The 16,155-nt window shown below is 37.7% G+C and overlaps 1 protein-coding gene across 1 annotated transcript in view; it reads right to left on the minus strand.

Annotated features, from left to right (window-relative positions):
* Window positions 1-16,155, minus strand: part of SPAG16 (sperm associated antigen 16) — a 1,165,801-nt gene that overhangs the window by 242,332 nt on the left and 907,314 nt on the right. The window contains exon 15 of the mRNA XM_051849131.3: window positions 12,018-12,144. Coding sequence (XP_051705091.3) covers window positions 12,018-12,144 — 127 coding nt within the window. The remainder of the gene's footprint in view (window positions 1-12,017; window positions 12,145-16,155) is intronic.

The raw sequence follows: 16,155 nt of genomic DNA on the forward strand, positions 1-16,155 counted from the left end.
TACTTTTGAAGTCAATCAGATTTGAGTAAATCATATTTGAATATTGTTTGAAATTCAATTTGAGATAAATATAACTGTAAATTATCACAAGTGCCAACTGAGTGGACTCCATCTCCAAGAGTAGTGTACTGTTTGTTCTGGATGATTTGCACATCTGTTGAATCACAACTTCCCTTAAAGGATTGGATAATCCTTTTTAATAGGATTATTAAAAAGAGTTAACTTGGAAGATTAAAGATGGCTAGCTATTCAATTTTGTATGTGCAACCAATTTAAAAGAAAAATTCTCTGATTGCTGGGGTTTGGACAATGCAAGATGTATGCACTACAAATGTTAATTATTAATTTTTAATCTAGAGGTAGTGTATGCTATTAGATGAAAATAATACATTCCTCTTAGATTTTAGAACTGCATATCCCTTAGAAAAAAATCAAAGATCTTATTATACTTTTTATACAAGTGGATTTTTGTTAAGAGATGTATAAAGTGTCACCTGCAATATTTCAAAGTGACCTACATTGGAATACACATGCAACTTTTATTATATCTACAAACATACCAGAATAGCAAATTATATGCACTGGGATATTTTATTTCTTGGATGATATTAAGGTATAGCTAGTTATGCAACTAATGGCTTAGGCTTGCTAAATAGATACAAATCTTTTTAATTTCTTACTTTAATGTGTTGAAAAATAATTTGGCATTAGCACATTAATTGTTTATATGCACATAACTACTATAAATGCCTTTGAAAAATGTTTCTTATATAAATACCACAAAATAGATCATTAAATCTTAGAATACTTATTTAGAATTCATCATAATTAGGCATGTGCTACATTTAAATTTTTGGTGCATAATTGTGCACATAATCTTTGGAAAGAACTTCCAGTGAGATATATTTGCAAGTACCTTTCAATTATCTATTCCTATAATGTTACAACTATACTTCTATGTGCTGTAACTACATCAGAGAACTAAGGGGTAATTATAACATACTTGTTTTAAAAATGCCACAGAAAACTGAGGAATTAGCGCAAGTGTCACTTTGTATCAAGTACGCAATTGTAGCTGCAATAGTTGATTGCACCTACATAATACTTCAATTTGTAAGGTTAAGAAATTATTTTCTGCTCTCTTGTTGTCTCATATAGGCCTTTAAGAAGACTTTGATCTAGTCATTAATTTATTAAAATGACAGAATTCAAGTTTTTGTGTGTGTGTGTTTTTTTTTTTTTTTTTTTTTTGCCAAAACTGCTGTTGCTACAGAGACTGAATGTGTCACTAAGAATACAATGATGACAGTTAAGTCTTGCCAAGCAATACAGCTGTCATTTGAATTTGAGGCTCAATATTTAAATTATCCTGATTTTTGTATCAAGGTTTTTTTTCTCTTTTGGATCAAAAAATGGCATATTCTACTTACATTTTGATGGATTTTTTTTCAAGTTCAAAATACTAAGGAATTTATTTTAGACTACTATTTTTACCTGAGGATATCAAGTCCCAGTTATACTAAATGTAGGGAAAATGCAATACTAGATTGTCCAAATCTTAGGCTGTAAACCCAATTAATTAAATCAACTAATCAAAACTTCTCATTTTGCAGATGATAAACAAGAAGTCAAGAGAGGTTAAATGTCCTGCGCAACTTCATACTACAAATCATAGATTAACAGTGATCTTATTGCTTAGAGCTTTATCTTGTACTTGACTCGAACATCTTTTTCTTACTCCTGAGATCTAATTTCTAAGTGCTTATACAAATTCAGTCTAGACTCAGATTGTGGGGAGCAAACCGGACTAGACTGAGTTGCTGGAATTAGGACTTATTCTATGCATCTGCTCTCCCACAATATGGCGCTGGGAGAGAAGTAAACAGCTTCCGCACAGCTGCCTCCAGTTCAACCAATTAACTGTAGGACTTGCTCCTGATTGGAGAGCAGCGTACTCGGCGTGTGGGCAGCCGAGTTGGGATTGGCGGAGGAGGACTATATAGGAGGAGAGAGACGGCATGCACCGGGAACATCTAAGGGGAACATCTAGCTGAAGGAACACCTGTGCAGCCCCCGAGAAGAGCCGGCCGGCGGTGTGCCGCTCCCCTGCAGAAGTGGGGAATGTGGCCAGGGGGAACTGCCCTTCCACGGAGGTGGAAGGGATAGTAGCCAACCCGGGAAGAACCAGCAGCAAACCCGGGGAGGGCCGAGCAGACGAAAGAACAGCGCAGGGTCCTGTGTCGTTCCTCCACGAAGAGGGGGAGCGACATAATGGTGCCGTGACTCGGATAGGAAACCTAGGACGGATATGAAACTTAGGAGGGAAGAAACGGGAAGAACTGGGAAAATATCGGAGAGAGAGACTAGCAAACAGCCTAGGGAAAAGCCGGACGAAAGAGGTGCCGGAGGAAGCTGTTGAAAGCCTAGGCATAGACTCAGATACGGACTACGGGGGGAAGCTGGGAGAAATCTCTAAGGTCGAAAGCGAAAGTGAATGCTAGAACAAACAGACTCGGACGCGGACTGTGGGGAGAGGCCAGGAGAAATGAGGGAGGAATATCGTTGGAGGAAAGTTTGGGGAAACATACCGGGTAGAGAAAAATGTTAGGGAAATTGAAGCCGTGGGGGGCAGGCCGAGGCGGACACGAAAGCCACTTTGGGATTCTCAAGTTAGCCCGGGAATAGGGGGCGAAAAGTTGAAACCAGAAGCTGAAACGTAAGCCAGATTGGGATCCGTCTGATTAGCCCGGGGAGCAAAGGACGGGAAGCCAAACCATGGGGCGGAGACGTATGCTGGGTTGAATTCGCCAGGCTAGCCCGGGGAACTTAGATTGAATGCTAGTGGCGGACACGTAAGCTACGCTGTGTTACTCGCGGAAGCCGCCGCGTGCAGAGAGAGCACGGGGCGTGAATAGATAGGGAACGGGGCTGGCGTGAGGCCGTGGTGCAGACGCGAAGGGCGTGGAGACCGCGGAGCGCGTGAAGCCAAGCCGCGCAAAGCCGAGCCGCGCAGATGAGAGAGGCTGAAGCGGCTCAGAGCCGGCGAGGCGCCGAGAAGCAGCCTCGGGGCAGGCAGCGGGAAGCTGCGGGGATAAGAGAAACAGAAGTTTAGAAGTAAGATGAGAGAAATAGGAATGCTGGAAGATAGAAGTAAAATGGGAGAAATAGGAATGCCCGGAGATAGAGAAATAGAAAGGCCTCCCTACAACACTGCAATGTGAGAGCTTGGATTCGGTCTGCCTGATTAAGTGAGGCGGTGAGCACCTGGGCGGCTAGCAGCTTATGCGCCGCAGGTCACCGAAGACAGGCACGAATTAACATCAGTAAGGCTTCCCCACAATGCAACAATTAGGAGGCTTGGATTCGGTCTGCCTGATTTAAGGCGGTAAGCACCAGCAAGCAGCTCGACCAAAGCATGAGCTGCAGGTCACCGAAGATAGGCACAAACCAACACTAATAAGTCTCCCCCACAATACGGCAATGAGAAGGCTTGGATTCGGTTTGCCTGATAGGTTTTGTAAGCCCCTGCGGGCAGAGCAGAGCATGCGCTGCAGGGCACCGAACACAGGCACGCATCAGCGCCTAAAAACCTCCTCATAATGGCGAAGAGAGGACCCGGATTCGGTTTTCCTGATTGATAGGACTTGTAAGAGCCTGTGGCAACTCTAGCAAGTAGAACAGAGTGTGTGCCGCGGGACACCGAAGACAGGCGCGTATCAACGCTAAAAAATAAAAAGAAAGGGGGATCTGTGGGGAGCAAACCGGACTAGACTGAGTTGCTGGAATTAGGACTTATTCTATGCATCTGCTCTCCCACAATATGGCGCTGGGAGAGAAGTAAACAGCTTCCGCACAGCTGCCTCCAGTTCAACCAATTAACTGTAGGACTTGCTCCTGATTGGAGAGCAGCGTACTCGGCGTGTGGGCAGCCGAGTTGGGATTGGCGGAGGAGGACTATATAGGAGGAGAGAGACGGCATGCACCGGGAACATCTAAGGGGAACATCTAGCTGAAGGAACACCTGTGCAGCCCCCGAGAAGAGCCAGCCGGTGGTGTGCCGCTCCCCTGCGGAAGTGGGGAATGTGGCCAGGGGGAACTGCCCTTCCACGGAGGTGGAAGGGATAGTAGCCAACCCGGGAAGAACCAGCAGCAAACCCGGGGAGGGCCGAGCAGACGAAAGAACAGCGCAGGGTCCTGTGTCGTTCCTCCACGAAGAGGGGGAGCGACACAGATAAAAGATTTGTGGATATTGAGAATCTTGAAACATTATTTCTAAATCTGTGAAGATAATTCCCAAAGGGAAATTTCCTAGTTTGTGGAATGAAGTCAGCATTAGTGTAAGTCTACAACTTTCAAATATAATATCTGAAAAGAACAAAACTTAGTTAGAGGTAGGAATTCTATAATAGTTTTTAGAAGTCAGTAACTTTCATCTGGAATAATCAGTCATTAATTATGCAATTCAAATACATTTCATTTCTCAAATTTAGGATCCATGATTGAGATGAGAATCTAAGTAGTTAGTAACTGATATGACATGGTCATCAACCAATCAGAAGGCACATAAGACATATCAGAACAGGCTCATGGCCATAACACTTTGTGTAACTGTGAATATTATCCCCAAACGAGTGTTAATATGTCTGTAATTAAAATTTTCAACAAACTCCCACTACTATTGATCTACTATTTTCCATGCTTACTAGCAAGTAATTAAATTGCTTCTAGCCCCAGGGATCATAAAACAAAATTCAAGGAGGAAAAAAAAAACAGTTAATTTTAAAGATAAAGCATGAAACCAGTCCTGTGAATGTCCAAATAATTTCCTTTACAATTCCTAATTTATAGAAATTAATGAAACGTAATTCAGGTTTTCACTTGACTGTGACAGTGTGTATAGTTAGCAACATACAAATGTAATTATAACCTTTAAAATGTGAGAAATGAAACCTAACCTCATAGCAACGTAATGATTAAAAGAGAAGATCCAGTTCCTAGAGTATAGTAGACCTCATTTCCGGTATTAAGGACAGACTTGCCTATCCAAGGAGCTACATCATCTTACTTTCTTCACACTCTGCAAAGCCGTTCTCCAGTCAGATGCACCCATCTTCTACTTAAGAGCAAAATGGATTTACATACACAGTAGGGCCAGAATGTGAAATAAGGTGGTTATGAAATAATTTTATCATATTTTTCCCTCTTATGCAGTTCCCTGTCCCAAGGGATGGATGTGGTAGAACGAGCTCGTTCTTAGTGGGAGGCAACTCAGCTTGACTCTAACGTTTTAGAGACTAAGTGGGATTGTTCTCTTCCCTTTCTAGTTCCTATTTTGTTACTTTCTTATTGAATATTTTTATTATTAAGACTAGGTAAGACCTTAAATAAAAGACAAAAGGAAACGGCCCTGTAGGTGCTTGTGTAATTCAGCCATTAGTGTGTTTTGTGCTGCTGTGGCAGAATACCTGAGACTGGGTGGTTTCTAATGAACAGAAACTTACAGGTTCACATTCTGGAGACCAGGAAGCCTGGCATCAGGCTACAGCCACAGGACGAGTACCTTCTTGTTGCAGCATTATGTGATGCACAGCAAAAGAGTGCAAGGGACCTGAATTCATCCTTTTGTGATGGTACTAACACCACATCAAAGTGGAGCCCTGTCAAAAGCTATACCTCTTAATACTATCACAGTAGTAACTGAACACCAACAAGAGTTTTAGAGTGGAAAAAATATTCAAATTATAGTAAGCCCTGCTTTCTTGGATAGGAATTTATCCTTAGGAGTAGGGTCGGAGTCCCAGCTCCAGTAGGAACGCACAGATACTTCGGATGTTCCCTGCATGTAAAGGACATGAGAAATATGGCAGTCAGTACTAGCGTGATGCCCTTTCCCTTCCAGGGACAACTAGCTGACAAGCAATGCCAGCACGAGCATTCGGTCTTTGCATGCTTTGAGTTAAACATTATCAAACAGTCATTAATGGGAATATTTCCATATTCACAGCAAATGAATCATTTCTCCTAACAGAACTTATACGTATATATAAAACCAAATACTTCATACAATTATAACAGTGAGAGTCAGAATAACACAAAGCTTAAGATTGTACTCTGTAGAGTTAAACTGCCTGGTGTTTGTTGGGCTTGTGAATGTCTCTATTTCTCAGTTCCCTCTTGAGCAAAAAAGGTGACAACAGTAACATCTCATTGACTTGTTCTGAGGATTAAATAGATCAATATATGAGCCAAGTAATTAGGATCAAAAGATGTTCGCGATGGGAGTAGACCCCAGAGTGTGGGTTACTATTGCCTCACTATGGAGGCAAACCTCTTCTGTATGCTATACCTCAGCAATTCTTTTCCTGAAAGAACCAGTTAGTAAATGTTTTGGGCTCTGCAGACATTTGGTTTCTGTTGCAAATACACACCTCTGCTGTTGTACTGTGAAGGCAACCTTGGACAATATATAAAGAAATGGACATAAAAACTCTGTTAAATTGCCTGAAAACAGGTCAAGTTGACCTAAGGGCAGTAGTCTGATATTTCTGCCCCTCTAATGTCCTTTTGAATTGCAAGGTTTAGACCCATGTGAGCTCCTGGGATTTTTCCTTCTGACCCTTCCAGTTGTCCCCTGGCCTTAGGCTGCCATAAAACTCATCCTTACTCAGCCAAAAACTGGAGGGGACTCTTTTTCCAGTGTACTTTGTGTGATTCTTTCATCAGTCCTGTGGTCTCCCCTGAAAACTACAGCTGCTTCAGCCTTGAGCATTGCTCTCCAGCTCCTCAACTCTGGGAGACTGCCAAGTTCCCCCTTGGATTCCCAGGCAGAACCCTGGGACAGTCCTAAATATCCCATTGCTTGCTCCCCCCATTTTGGGGATCACTGTTGGTTAGTATTCCATGTCAAAAAGCTATTGTTTCATGCATTTCACCATTTTTATTCAGTTATTTCAGGTAAGGGCTAAATCTGACTGGTCTCTGCTACGTCATCTTGGCTGGAAGTAGAACTCCCTGTAGATTTTTAATATTTTATATACCAGGAAACTTAAGTTCAGAAATATTTAGCGATGTTTCAGCAAGCTGAGAAGATGGGAGAAAATTCTAAACTTTCCAGATGAGCACTCTCCACTTGACACTGCTTCCATCACAGGGAAGTATCCACAGACTGACTTATAAATACAAAACACTGCAGTCTTTACTAACATAAAGTGATACATCAAATTTGAAGCAGAGATTTGGAGAGCAATTTTCATAGGTTATGAAAACTTTTGGGGCATAGGGGAGGTTCTGATACTTTTTATATTTTCCAATGGAGTCATTTTTTTCCTTCCTATTTTAGCATTTCTATTGTGGTTCTGCCTGTGGAGAATATTTAGGATTTTCTCCAAATGGTGGGAAACTTTGCCCATTTTAATGATCTGATCTGATAAAGCTTTCTACTGGAAAGTCCCCATCTGGCTCAAACCTCAGCTTCTGCATTTTCTGGGGATGTGACTTCTTTACAAATGTATTAGAATTACCTTTCACAAAGCAGGGAAATATTGCTAACCTACACAATCACAGTGAGATGAGAGATATGGAATGGTATATGTATAAATTTTCATAGTTCATTTTTATTACTTTCACTATGCAATTCCATTTAACATTTTCTGAAATAGCAATAAATTTTTGAATGGCAAAAACATATGGCATTTTGAGTATGCCAAGTGAGAGATATTACTTAGATAGTGAATATTTGCAAAAATTTGTAGCTTTATATTACCACGAGGCTCTCTGTTTAATGAGAAAAAACATTTATCCCTTTACAAATCCAAGGGTTATAAATACATACTATGATATGTTTATATCTATAAACACAGATAATTTGTGTTTGTCACAAGCAATGTATTTGCAAATAAAACATTATATAAATAATGCTGTGTCATATGCAACTCCTCTTTTATATGTAAGAGGTGGATTTCTTATAGCAACAGAAAAACAAATCTCTACGTGGTGATTCATATATCTTTAGGTTCTTTGATGTTAAGTATACATATACACACATAATACTACATGTCACTCTAAGATTTAGAGAACCATCTAAATTATTTTTAATATTGTATGAAAATGAGATTTTGGCCCTTATTTCTGTCTATATGTACTCATTAGTATTTATGCTTTCACTAGAAACTTCCTATAGTGACATATAGTCTTTGGCATCTTACTAACACATGAACATTTTTACTTGTTTTCTTATCCCTACAATGAATGCGCTACCCTTTTGGACTCCTTCCAGCTCTGGGATGAAACATAGCAGATGACTATGCTAAGAGTTCTTTGTTATGGAATATCATTGTCGTTTTTAATCCACAACCACAATACAGCAAGACAGTTATCTCCTCCACTGTTTCTATGATGAAAGTGAGTTCAGGAGACTAACGATTGTGCTTTGTATCTAAAAGATGCCAAAGATGTCATCAAACCTAAGGGTTTGACTTAAGGCCTACATTCTATTTCTACACTTTTGGTTGTCAAATATTTCTGTAAAAAATAAATCTGTAAAATGATATGCTAGGGAATTTCAATTTTAAAAAAGATAAAGTACCATTCATTAGTAATATATAGTTTTAGGAATCTAAAATGAAAAAAATTTACTTATAAGGTTAATAAATAATGAGATAATTTTTGATATATATGAGAATTATAAATGAAAAGTTTTGGTAAAAGTTTCAACCTTTTAATAACATCTACTTCTCATTTATTGGTATATTCTACTGTATTCACAAGGACAAGAAATCCTTATTTATGAAGATAAATCATTGTATATGGAAACAGGTGCTCTTTTAAGTATACCTCATAGTCTCAAGATGCCCATCAATTAAAATAATTCAGAATCATATTTGTCTCTATGGTGACCTTTTATAGTATAGTATTACATAACATCATGATGACACTGCACACATGTTTTTGGTCTAAGAGCACAATTGGGACAGTCAACCAGTCTTGACTCCAGATTAGTTAAGTTGTGAGAAAAAAAAGAACTCGGTATATAACAATGAAAAATTTAATTCTGTCACAGAATTTCAAAGAGGAAACATGATTTGGCACAATTGACTAACAAGAGCCTTCAATATATGTTTATTATATAACTCAACATGTCAATATACTTTTGCTGTTGTTGCAGATGATTTATTATATAGGCTGGTATTGGATTGCCACTAGGAATAAATGGAGACATTTTCAAATGTGTATTTTGAGCTCACTAAGCTAGGCTTTATTTTATCCTATATCAAGTGTTTTCATTATGTAGCTGTGTTCTAATTCCCTTCTAAACTGTACCCTTGGAAGTAAGTCCATAGGAATGTATGCAGAACTATACAGCTTTACAGTTACAAATTCCATTGTGGTCTGAGAAGATGCATGGCATGATTTTGTGAGTAGAGCCATTGATGTTAGAGTAGAGGCTATGATTACAAAAGAATGAGGCCCCAAGAGGGCTAGACACAGTCTAAAACAAAGGACAGAATCATTACTAGAGGACCTAAAAAAGGTGCTGTCTAAGCCACGAGTAAGATTTCCAATTAAGAGGCCAACAGAAACTAACAGAAGGGGCCTGATAATAACCTGGTGAGCTTTAAGGCCTTGCTGGTTATGAGGCCCAGATCTATCTCCACCTGGAGTACATCCTAAGGTAGGCGTGAACCTCCTTGGGAAGGCACCCTCGTGACTTCCATTACCTAGCTGGCCTGGAAGGAGAGCTGAAATATCTTTTCCTGAACAAAGTTCCAAATAGATCCAGAATCCCTATCTTACTTCAGTTTTGGTTTGCACCTGACTTGCATTCTTCTTAACTCTCTTGAAACGAGAACCTAGTTTCTGGTACTTCCCTTTCTGATTTTCATTTCTCTATGCATGCGCTCATTAGACCTTGTGTTTGCTCTCCCCAGCTTCCTCAACTTTTAATACATCTCAACCTTTTAAAATGAAGAGTCATTGAGGACTTCCGCACAGAAGCACAGATTTCTCATTATTCAATGAGAAAAGCTTTATGACAGTAATTTCTTAATCACGCAGAATTAAAATTAATTATGGTATGTTCCTTGAAAAATTGGTCAAAGCAATGGGAAGGTCAGGTTGAATCTATACGCCCTCAGACTAATAAAGTGTTTTCATTAACAAGGTCCCTAGTTTATATTCTTTAACTTTTATGTTTCTCATTATTTCTACTCTTAATTTTCTACTTTTCTTAATATTCATGTATTATCAGGAATATAGCCACTATGAAGAAAAACATATGTTTGTTGTGCTAAGGATTTCATTGACAGGCATGACAGAGAGAGATGCTGATATTTGTTTAAGATCAAGTTGATCAGACTGTACAAAGAACTTTTGGGGTGGAAAGCAAGGGCAGTAAACAGCAAGGGAGATATATTTCATAATGAAAATCAGATATATAACTATTACTAGTTGCACAATATTTCCAAACACCATTTAACTTCTATTATTAGGGAGGACAGGCAAAAGTTCTAGAAGTTCAGAGTTCAAATTCAAAGATATGAAAAAATGAATGCTAACTCATGATAATAAGACAGGATTCAAGAAGGCAAAATGTTCACAAAAGCCAAGTAAAAGTCCTTTAAAGCTATGATATCACTATGTAGATTTTTATATGTCAGAAACTCTAAATTGAAATAGTAATAAGTTTTTACAGCTCAAAATTGAATTCTCATAGTTGGGTCCTTATTATGCAATGGTTTTTAAAAAATATTTCTGGCAGGCTACACATACCTTAATGTCAACAATATTACTGAACACAGTTTTAAAAGAGGTCGTTGTTGTTACTGTGCTTCATATGAATAATGGATCTGGAATGGTAACATGACTTGACTCTTGTTAAGAAAACAAACCACTTTAAAATTTCAGACATACACATGTACTTCAAAAAGTTCAAGGGAATGGAATTAAAAGATAAGCTTGTTTGTTGTAAAAAAAAGTTTTGAAATCCATGCATAGTTTTTTTTTTCCAAAACATGCATTTTCCATGAATTTTTTAAGATCCCTCATGTGATGGCAATATCAGGAAAACCAGACTCAAGAAACCTACAATTATCTTATGTTTCTAGAATTACTTCTGGTATATTTATACTGTCAGGGCTACAGAATGAATATGGACTTTTAAAAAAAATAATTTTCTTTATGAATAGTCTTTATTTCAACATCTAAAATTGAAGTTTTTTCCATCTCCACAAATTTGACCTAGCATAAGTAAGTCAAAGAGTTTTAAAATTCTCAAAACTTAAAAGTTTAAAATATGTATCACACTAAAAGATATTATTCAACAATGGATATACAATATTTACTGAACAAGCTCTATCATTAAAGATGCAGAAGCTACTATATCTTTAACCCTTTAAATGAATAATTAGAATTATTGTGTGGTTGTTAACAGCAATTAGTATGCTATTTATAACAGCGAAGATAAAATATTTTACCTGCTTGATAATATTTGTATCATTGAAGAGAATATACTACACACAATCAAATAATAAAGTTATAGAATACAGAGCACATAGTTGCAACAATAAGATGAATACATATCTCAACTTAATTATAAAATCTAACCAATGTGTGGTAACTTATTAAATTATTAGAAGAGTAAAATTTCCCATTAACAGTTATTCAAATTTATTCTTACCAAAATTTGGTATACACTTTTAGCATGTTGTCTTAAAAAATCCCAATCTATTTACCTTGGCTGGTGAGTCTAAGGGATGTAGTCTCCAAAGGGTTGCATGGTACTGTTAGAAAAACTGTGGTCTTTATTAGCACAAACTTACCTCTTCTGTTATTTCTTTCTTTAAATATATGAATAAAATCTCTTCATGACATAACAAAATATATGATACAAATATAACACAATACAATCTTAACAAAATTTTACATAAGAAGTATATTAAAAATTTCAAAATAAAAAAATTAATTGCAGAACATTTATTAATGGTATCTTTGTCGCAAATGTTATTCAAAAAGAATCCTACCTGATGAGTCAAAGTTCACCTCATTGCCAGAACTTGGGCCAATATCAATGGACACAATTGGTAAGAGCTTCCGAAAGTCCCATAGTTTTACAACCCCACAGGCATCACAGGATGCTATCATATGACCCTTCAAAATACAAAATAACATAAAAAATGAACATATGTATATAAATACACATATTACACATATGTAAAAAAATATATATATATTAACTCACTGGCAAAAGGTAAGATTTATAATTTCATTAAATCTGCCAAAACACAGTGCTGGAAACTAAAAAAAATAGTCATTATATCTTTATGGTTGACATAAAATTATTATAAAAAGATACTTTTTTTTTTTTAAAGAAAGTTGGAGTTACAGCAAGCAAGAAAGAGATCTTCCATCTTCTGGTTCATTCCCCAAATGACTACAATGACCAGGGCTGGAGCTTCCAAATCCAGGAGCCAGGAGCTTCTTCTGGGTCTTCCCTGTGAATGTAGGGGCCCAAGCACTTGGGCCATTCTCCACTGCTTTTCCATTTGCATTAGTAGGGAGCTGGCTGGGAAGTGGAGCAGCAGGGACTCAAATGTGTGCCCATAGGGGATACTGGCACTGTAGATGGCGGCCTAGTCCACTACACCACAGAATCAACTCCCCAAAAATATTTTTTCTAAGATTTATTTATTTATTTGAAAGGCAGAGTTACAGGGAGGGAGGGAGAAAGGGAGAGAGGGAGAGAGAGATTGAGAATCCCCTGGTTCACTCCCCAAATGGCCGCAATGGCTGGAGCTGGACCAATCTGAAGCCAGGAGCTAGGAGCTTCTTCCAGGTCTCCCTCATGGGTGCAGAGACCCAAGCACTTGGGCCATCCTCCACTGCTTTTCCAAATAGATTATCAGGGTGCTGGATAGGAAGTGGAGCAGTACGGACTTCAACAGGTGCCAATATGGGATGCTCATGCTGTAGATGGCAGCTTAACCTGCTATGTGCCACAGCACCAGCCCCATAACAATATTCTTAATATTTTATATCATATACTAAATTTTAGAAGATCATTATAGTAACACATTTTGACTATTTTAATTACATAAGATACAAAAAATGTAGACACACAACTTCATGTAATTTGCCTATATATACACCTATATCATGAATATATTTTACTAATAAAAACTGTGTAAATGAGCAAAATCAACAAAAATACATCTCACTATATATGCTCAGGTAGCATTGACAATTCATGCATCAGACAGATTGAAAAGGTAAAACAAAGGCAGGAAGACAAATGGACACCATATGAAGATTTTGACATAGAAAACAGACCAAGTGAGATCAGGCAAAACCGACCAGAACAAAGCGGTGACTATTGTGATCCATTAGACAAAATTCTCAGTAGAAATATTTGGGCCTGTTCGGATAATTTGTAGTGGATGAAGGAAGAAGATAATTTGACAAAGCCGACATCTTCATGCAGTGGGTTAAGCCCTCACTTGCTACACCATCATCCCATATCAGAGTGCTGCTTCAAGTCTCGCCTGCTCCACTTCATATACAGCTCCCTGCTGGTGAGCCAGGGAAGGTGTCAGAAGATGGTCTAAATATTTGCCTCCTACCACTCATGTGGAAAACCCAGTTGGAGTTCTAGGCTGATGCAAGATGTCTCCCTCCCTCTACCTCTCAATCTCTCTTTCAAATACATACACACATAAACCCTTTTTAGAAAGGGTCTTGGTGGAAAACAGAAGGAAGGGTGAAAAGATTCAGGTTTTCTAGAGAGAGGAGGGTATTGCCCAGTACAGTAGCAGCAGGTTGGATTCATCAGGTGAGAGATCAAGGTCTGTCTCTGCTGCTTCCTCCTGGCATCTTGGGAAACGGCCACTGAGCACCAACTTCACATCAGGAACTAGATACACAGTGATGAATGAAAGAAGCTGCTGCTCTCCTACAACTCATAATCTACATTCACTGCCATCATTCTGTCATTTAGTTTGTACCCTGACAAACTGAACGAGTGCCGACCATAACAGAACCACCAAAAATGCTTTTAAGTCTATACACTGTTTCCAAGTGATATGCAGTTTCCCTTCCAGTTCCAGCTTAATGTTCTTAATGTCAAGTCAAAGACCATCTTCTCTTTTTCTTCCTAAGTTTTCTAAAATGGAAATGGTGGTAACTACTATTGCACAATTTTCCTTATCTTTGTGAACACGTTTATACATTTTTTCTTAGTTTTATCCTTTCTATAAAGAAGTGCATCTTAACAGTTCAAGTGGACTCTATCTTTACCTACACAAAACAATAATGTAAATTATGCCATTAGTTTTTAAAATTCTGTAACTGTTGTTACTGGCAAAGAAATAAAGCAGTCTTATCTCTAATCTAATAAATGAGATGCTTCATATTTTTTATGACTTAAAAGGAACATGAAGAACTTGGAATGTTCTCAAATATGTAAACATGGATTGGAAGAATTGTGAGGAATCAATGACTTTGTTTTCAAAAAAAGGAAAAAAAATAGTTCTTAGTATCAGCAAGGAATATTAATGCTAGAAATTAGAAAGAACTCTTTCCAAATACAAGGGTTTTCAATCATCTCTCTGAAGTCAAAATGAAACCTTTTTTTGGGAGCAGATAAATTTTAATCAGAATTTAATTTCGATGCACCTCTTGCCAAAGGTGTCTCGAGTCTGAATTAGACTATTTTAAAGTATACTTTATTTCACTGAACGCTAAATTTGAGGAGCTACACGAATATACAATATTTTCATCATGTTTTATTTGGTGAAATGAATATTTAAATTTTAAACAGATTTAAATACTTTTTATTTTTTTGAATGAGTGGCAGAGAAAGATGAGGGAAAGAGAAGAAGAGAAGAGAAGGGGACAGAGAGAGAAAGAGAGAGAGAAAGAGAGAGAATATCTTTCATTCACTTCTTTACACATATCATTTAGCCAGATTTTCTACTGTCTGTGTAATTTACAATCATAACGAAGTATACATTATGGTAAAACTGAATACCTATTAAGTGATAAAAATGACTTTGTGTGTATATTTGATAACTGAAAAAGACTTGGTAATGAAAAAACAATTTACTTATTTTCCAGTTAACAGGTGAAGAAGATGAACAATGTGTCTATGGATCCTACCTAAAAAATTTTATTTGTCTAAATTCTTCCTTAATATAAGTTTTGGTATAAATATTAATTCTAATCCTGATTGTCCTGAATCGTGTATGTGAAAGGAAGTAAGAGAAGATACTGAGAATCAAGAACCCCAAATGTGGAATATTCTCCAGGCCCTGTGTTCTTCCTCTTTCCTTTTAGGCAAAATGGAAAGGTGCCTGCTGACCTTCTTGTTTCATAAAAGGGAACAAGCTGACTGCACTGCCGTTTATCTGCACAGAGGTCCCAAAGCTAGAAGAAGAAAGACAGGTGGAATTGTGATCTTAAAAAGAGTGAGGGCCCGGAGCATCTCTGCAACACAATTTGGTTATGTCATTAGTAGCAGCCTTGCTACTGAGAAAGGGAACACACTGCAAGTGTCTGCATTGAGCCTCAAACAGGCTCACATTCAGATCTGTGGTTGTTACTGTAATACTGACTCTCCAGCACCAAGCACGTTGCCTACGCTATACTAGACATTTGATCTCTGAATAACCAAATGAGTGAATACAGTGCCAGCAGAGAGTAAATGCTGATAACTACATGTGATCTTTGTTCAGAAAACAATTTTAGCACAAAACTGAGTTATGCAAATTTATCAAAGTAGACAAAATGCACAGTTAAGATGAAAATTCATAGTCACCACTCATAACTGCCCTTGTTAAGTCTCTCCAGCACCAACTTAACGATTTTATAATGGGAAAGGCCATACAGACTTGAAGTTATTTTATCTTAAAGTAGAGAATTTAATATCAAACAAGCTAGTTTTATCTCACTTGCTGAAAATACACTGGAGAAAAACCTAGAAAAACGCATCAAGGATCACAAAAGTATTCATACTTTGGGAACTTTTAATGTTTCTTCTGAAATACATCACAGATTTTAAAGTTATGAAAAAAATTGATATGACACTATTTAGAAATAAAAAATACAAATATGTGAAATTGTTTATAATAACCTAATATGGAAAAATAAATCTTGTGCTGTTGTAGA

Source organism: Oryctolagus cuniculus, chromosome 3 (genome assembly GCF_051225735.1).
Source record: "Oryctolagus cuniculus isolate XC-2025 breed Fujian yellow rabbit chromosome 3, ASM5122573v1, whole genome shotgun sequence".
In the NCBI taxonomy this organism is placed as follows: Eukaryota; Metazoa; Chordata; class Mammalia; order Lagomorpha; family Leporidae; genus Oryctolagus; species Oryctolagus cuniculus.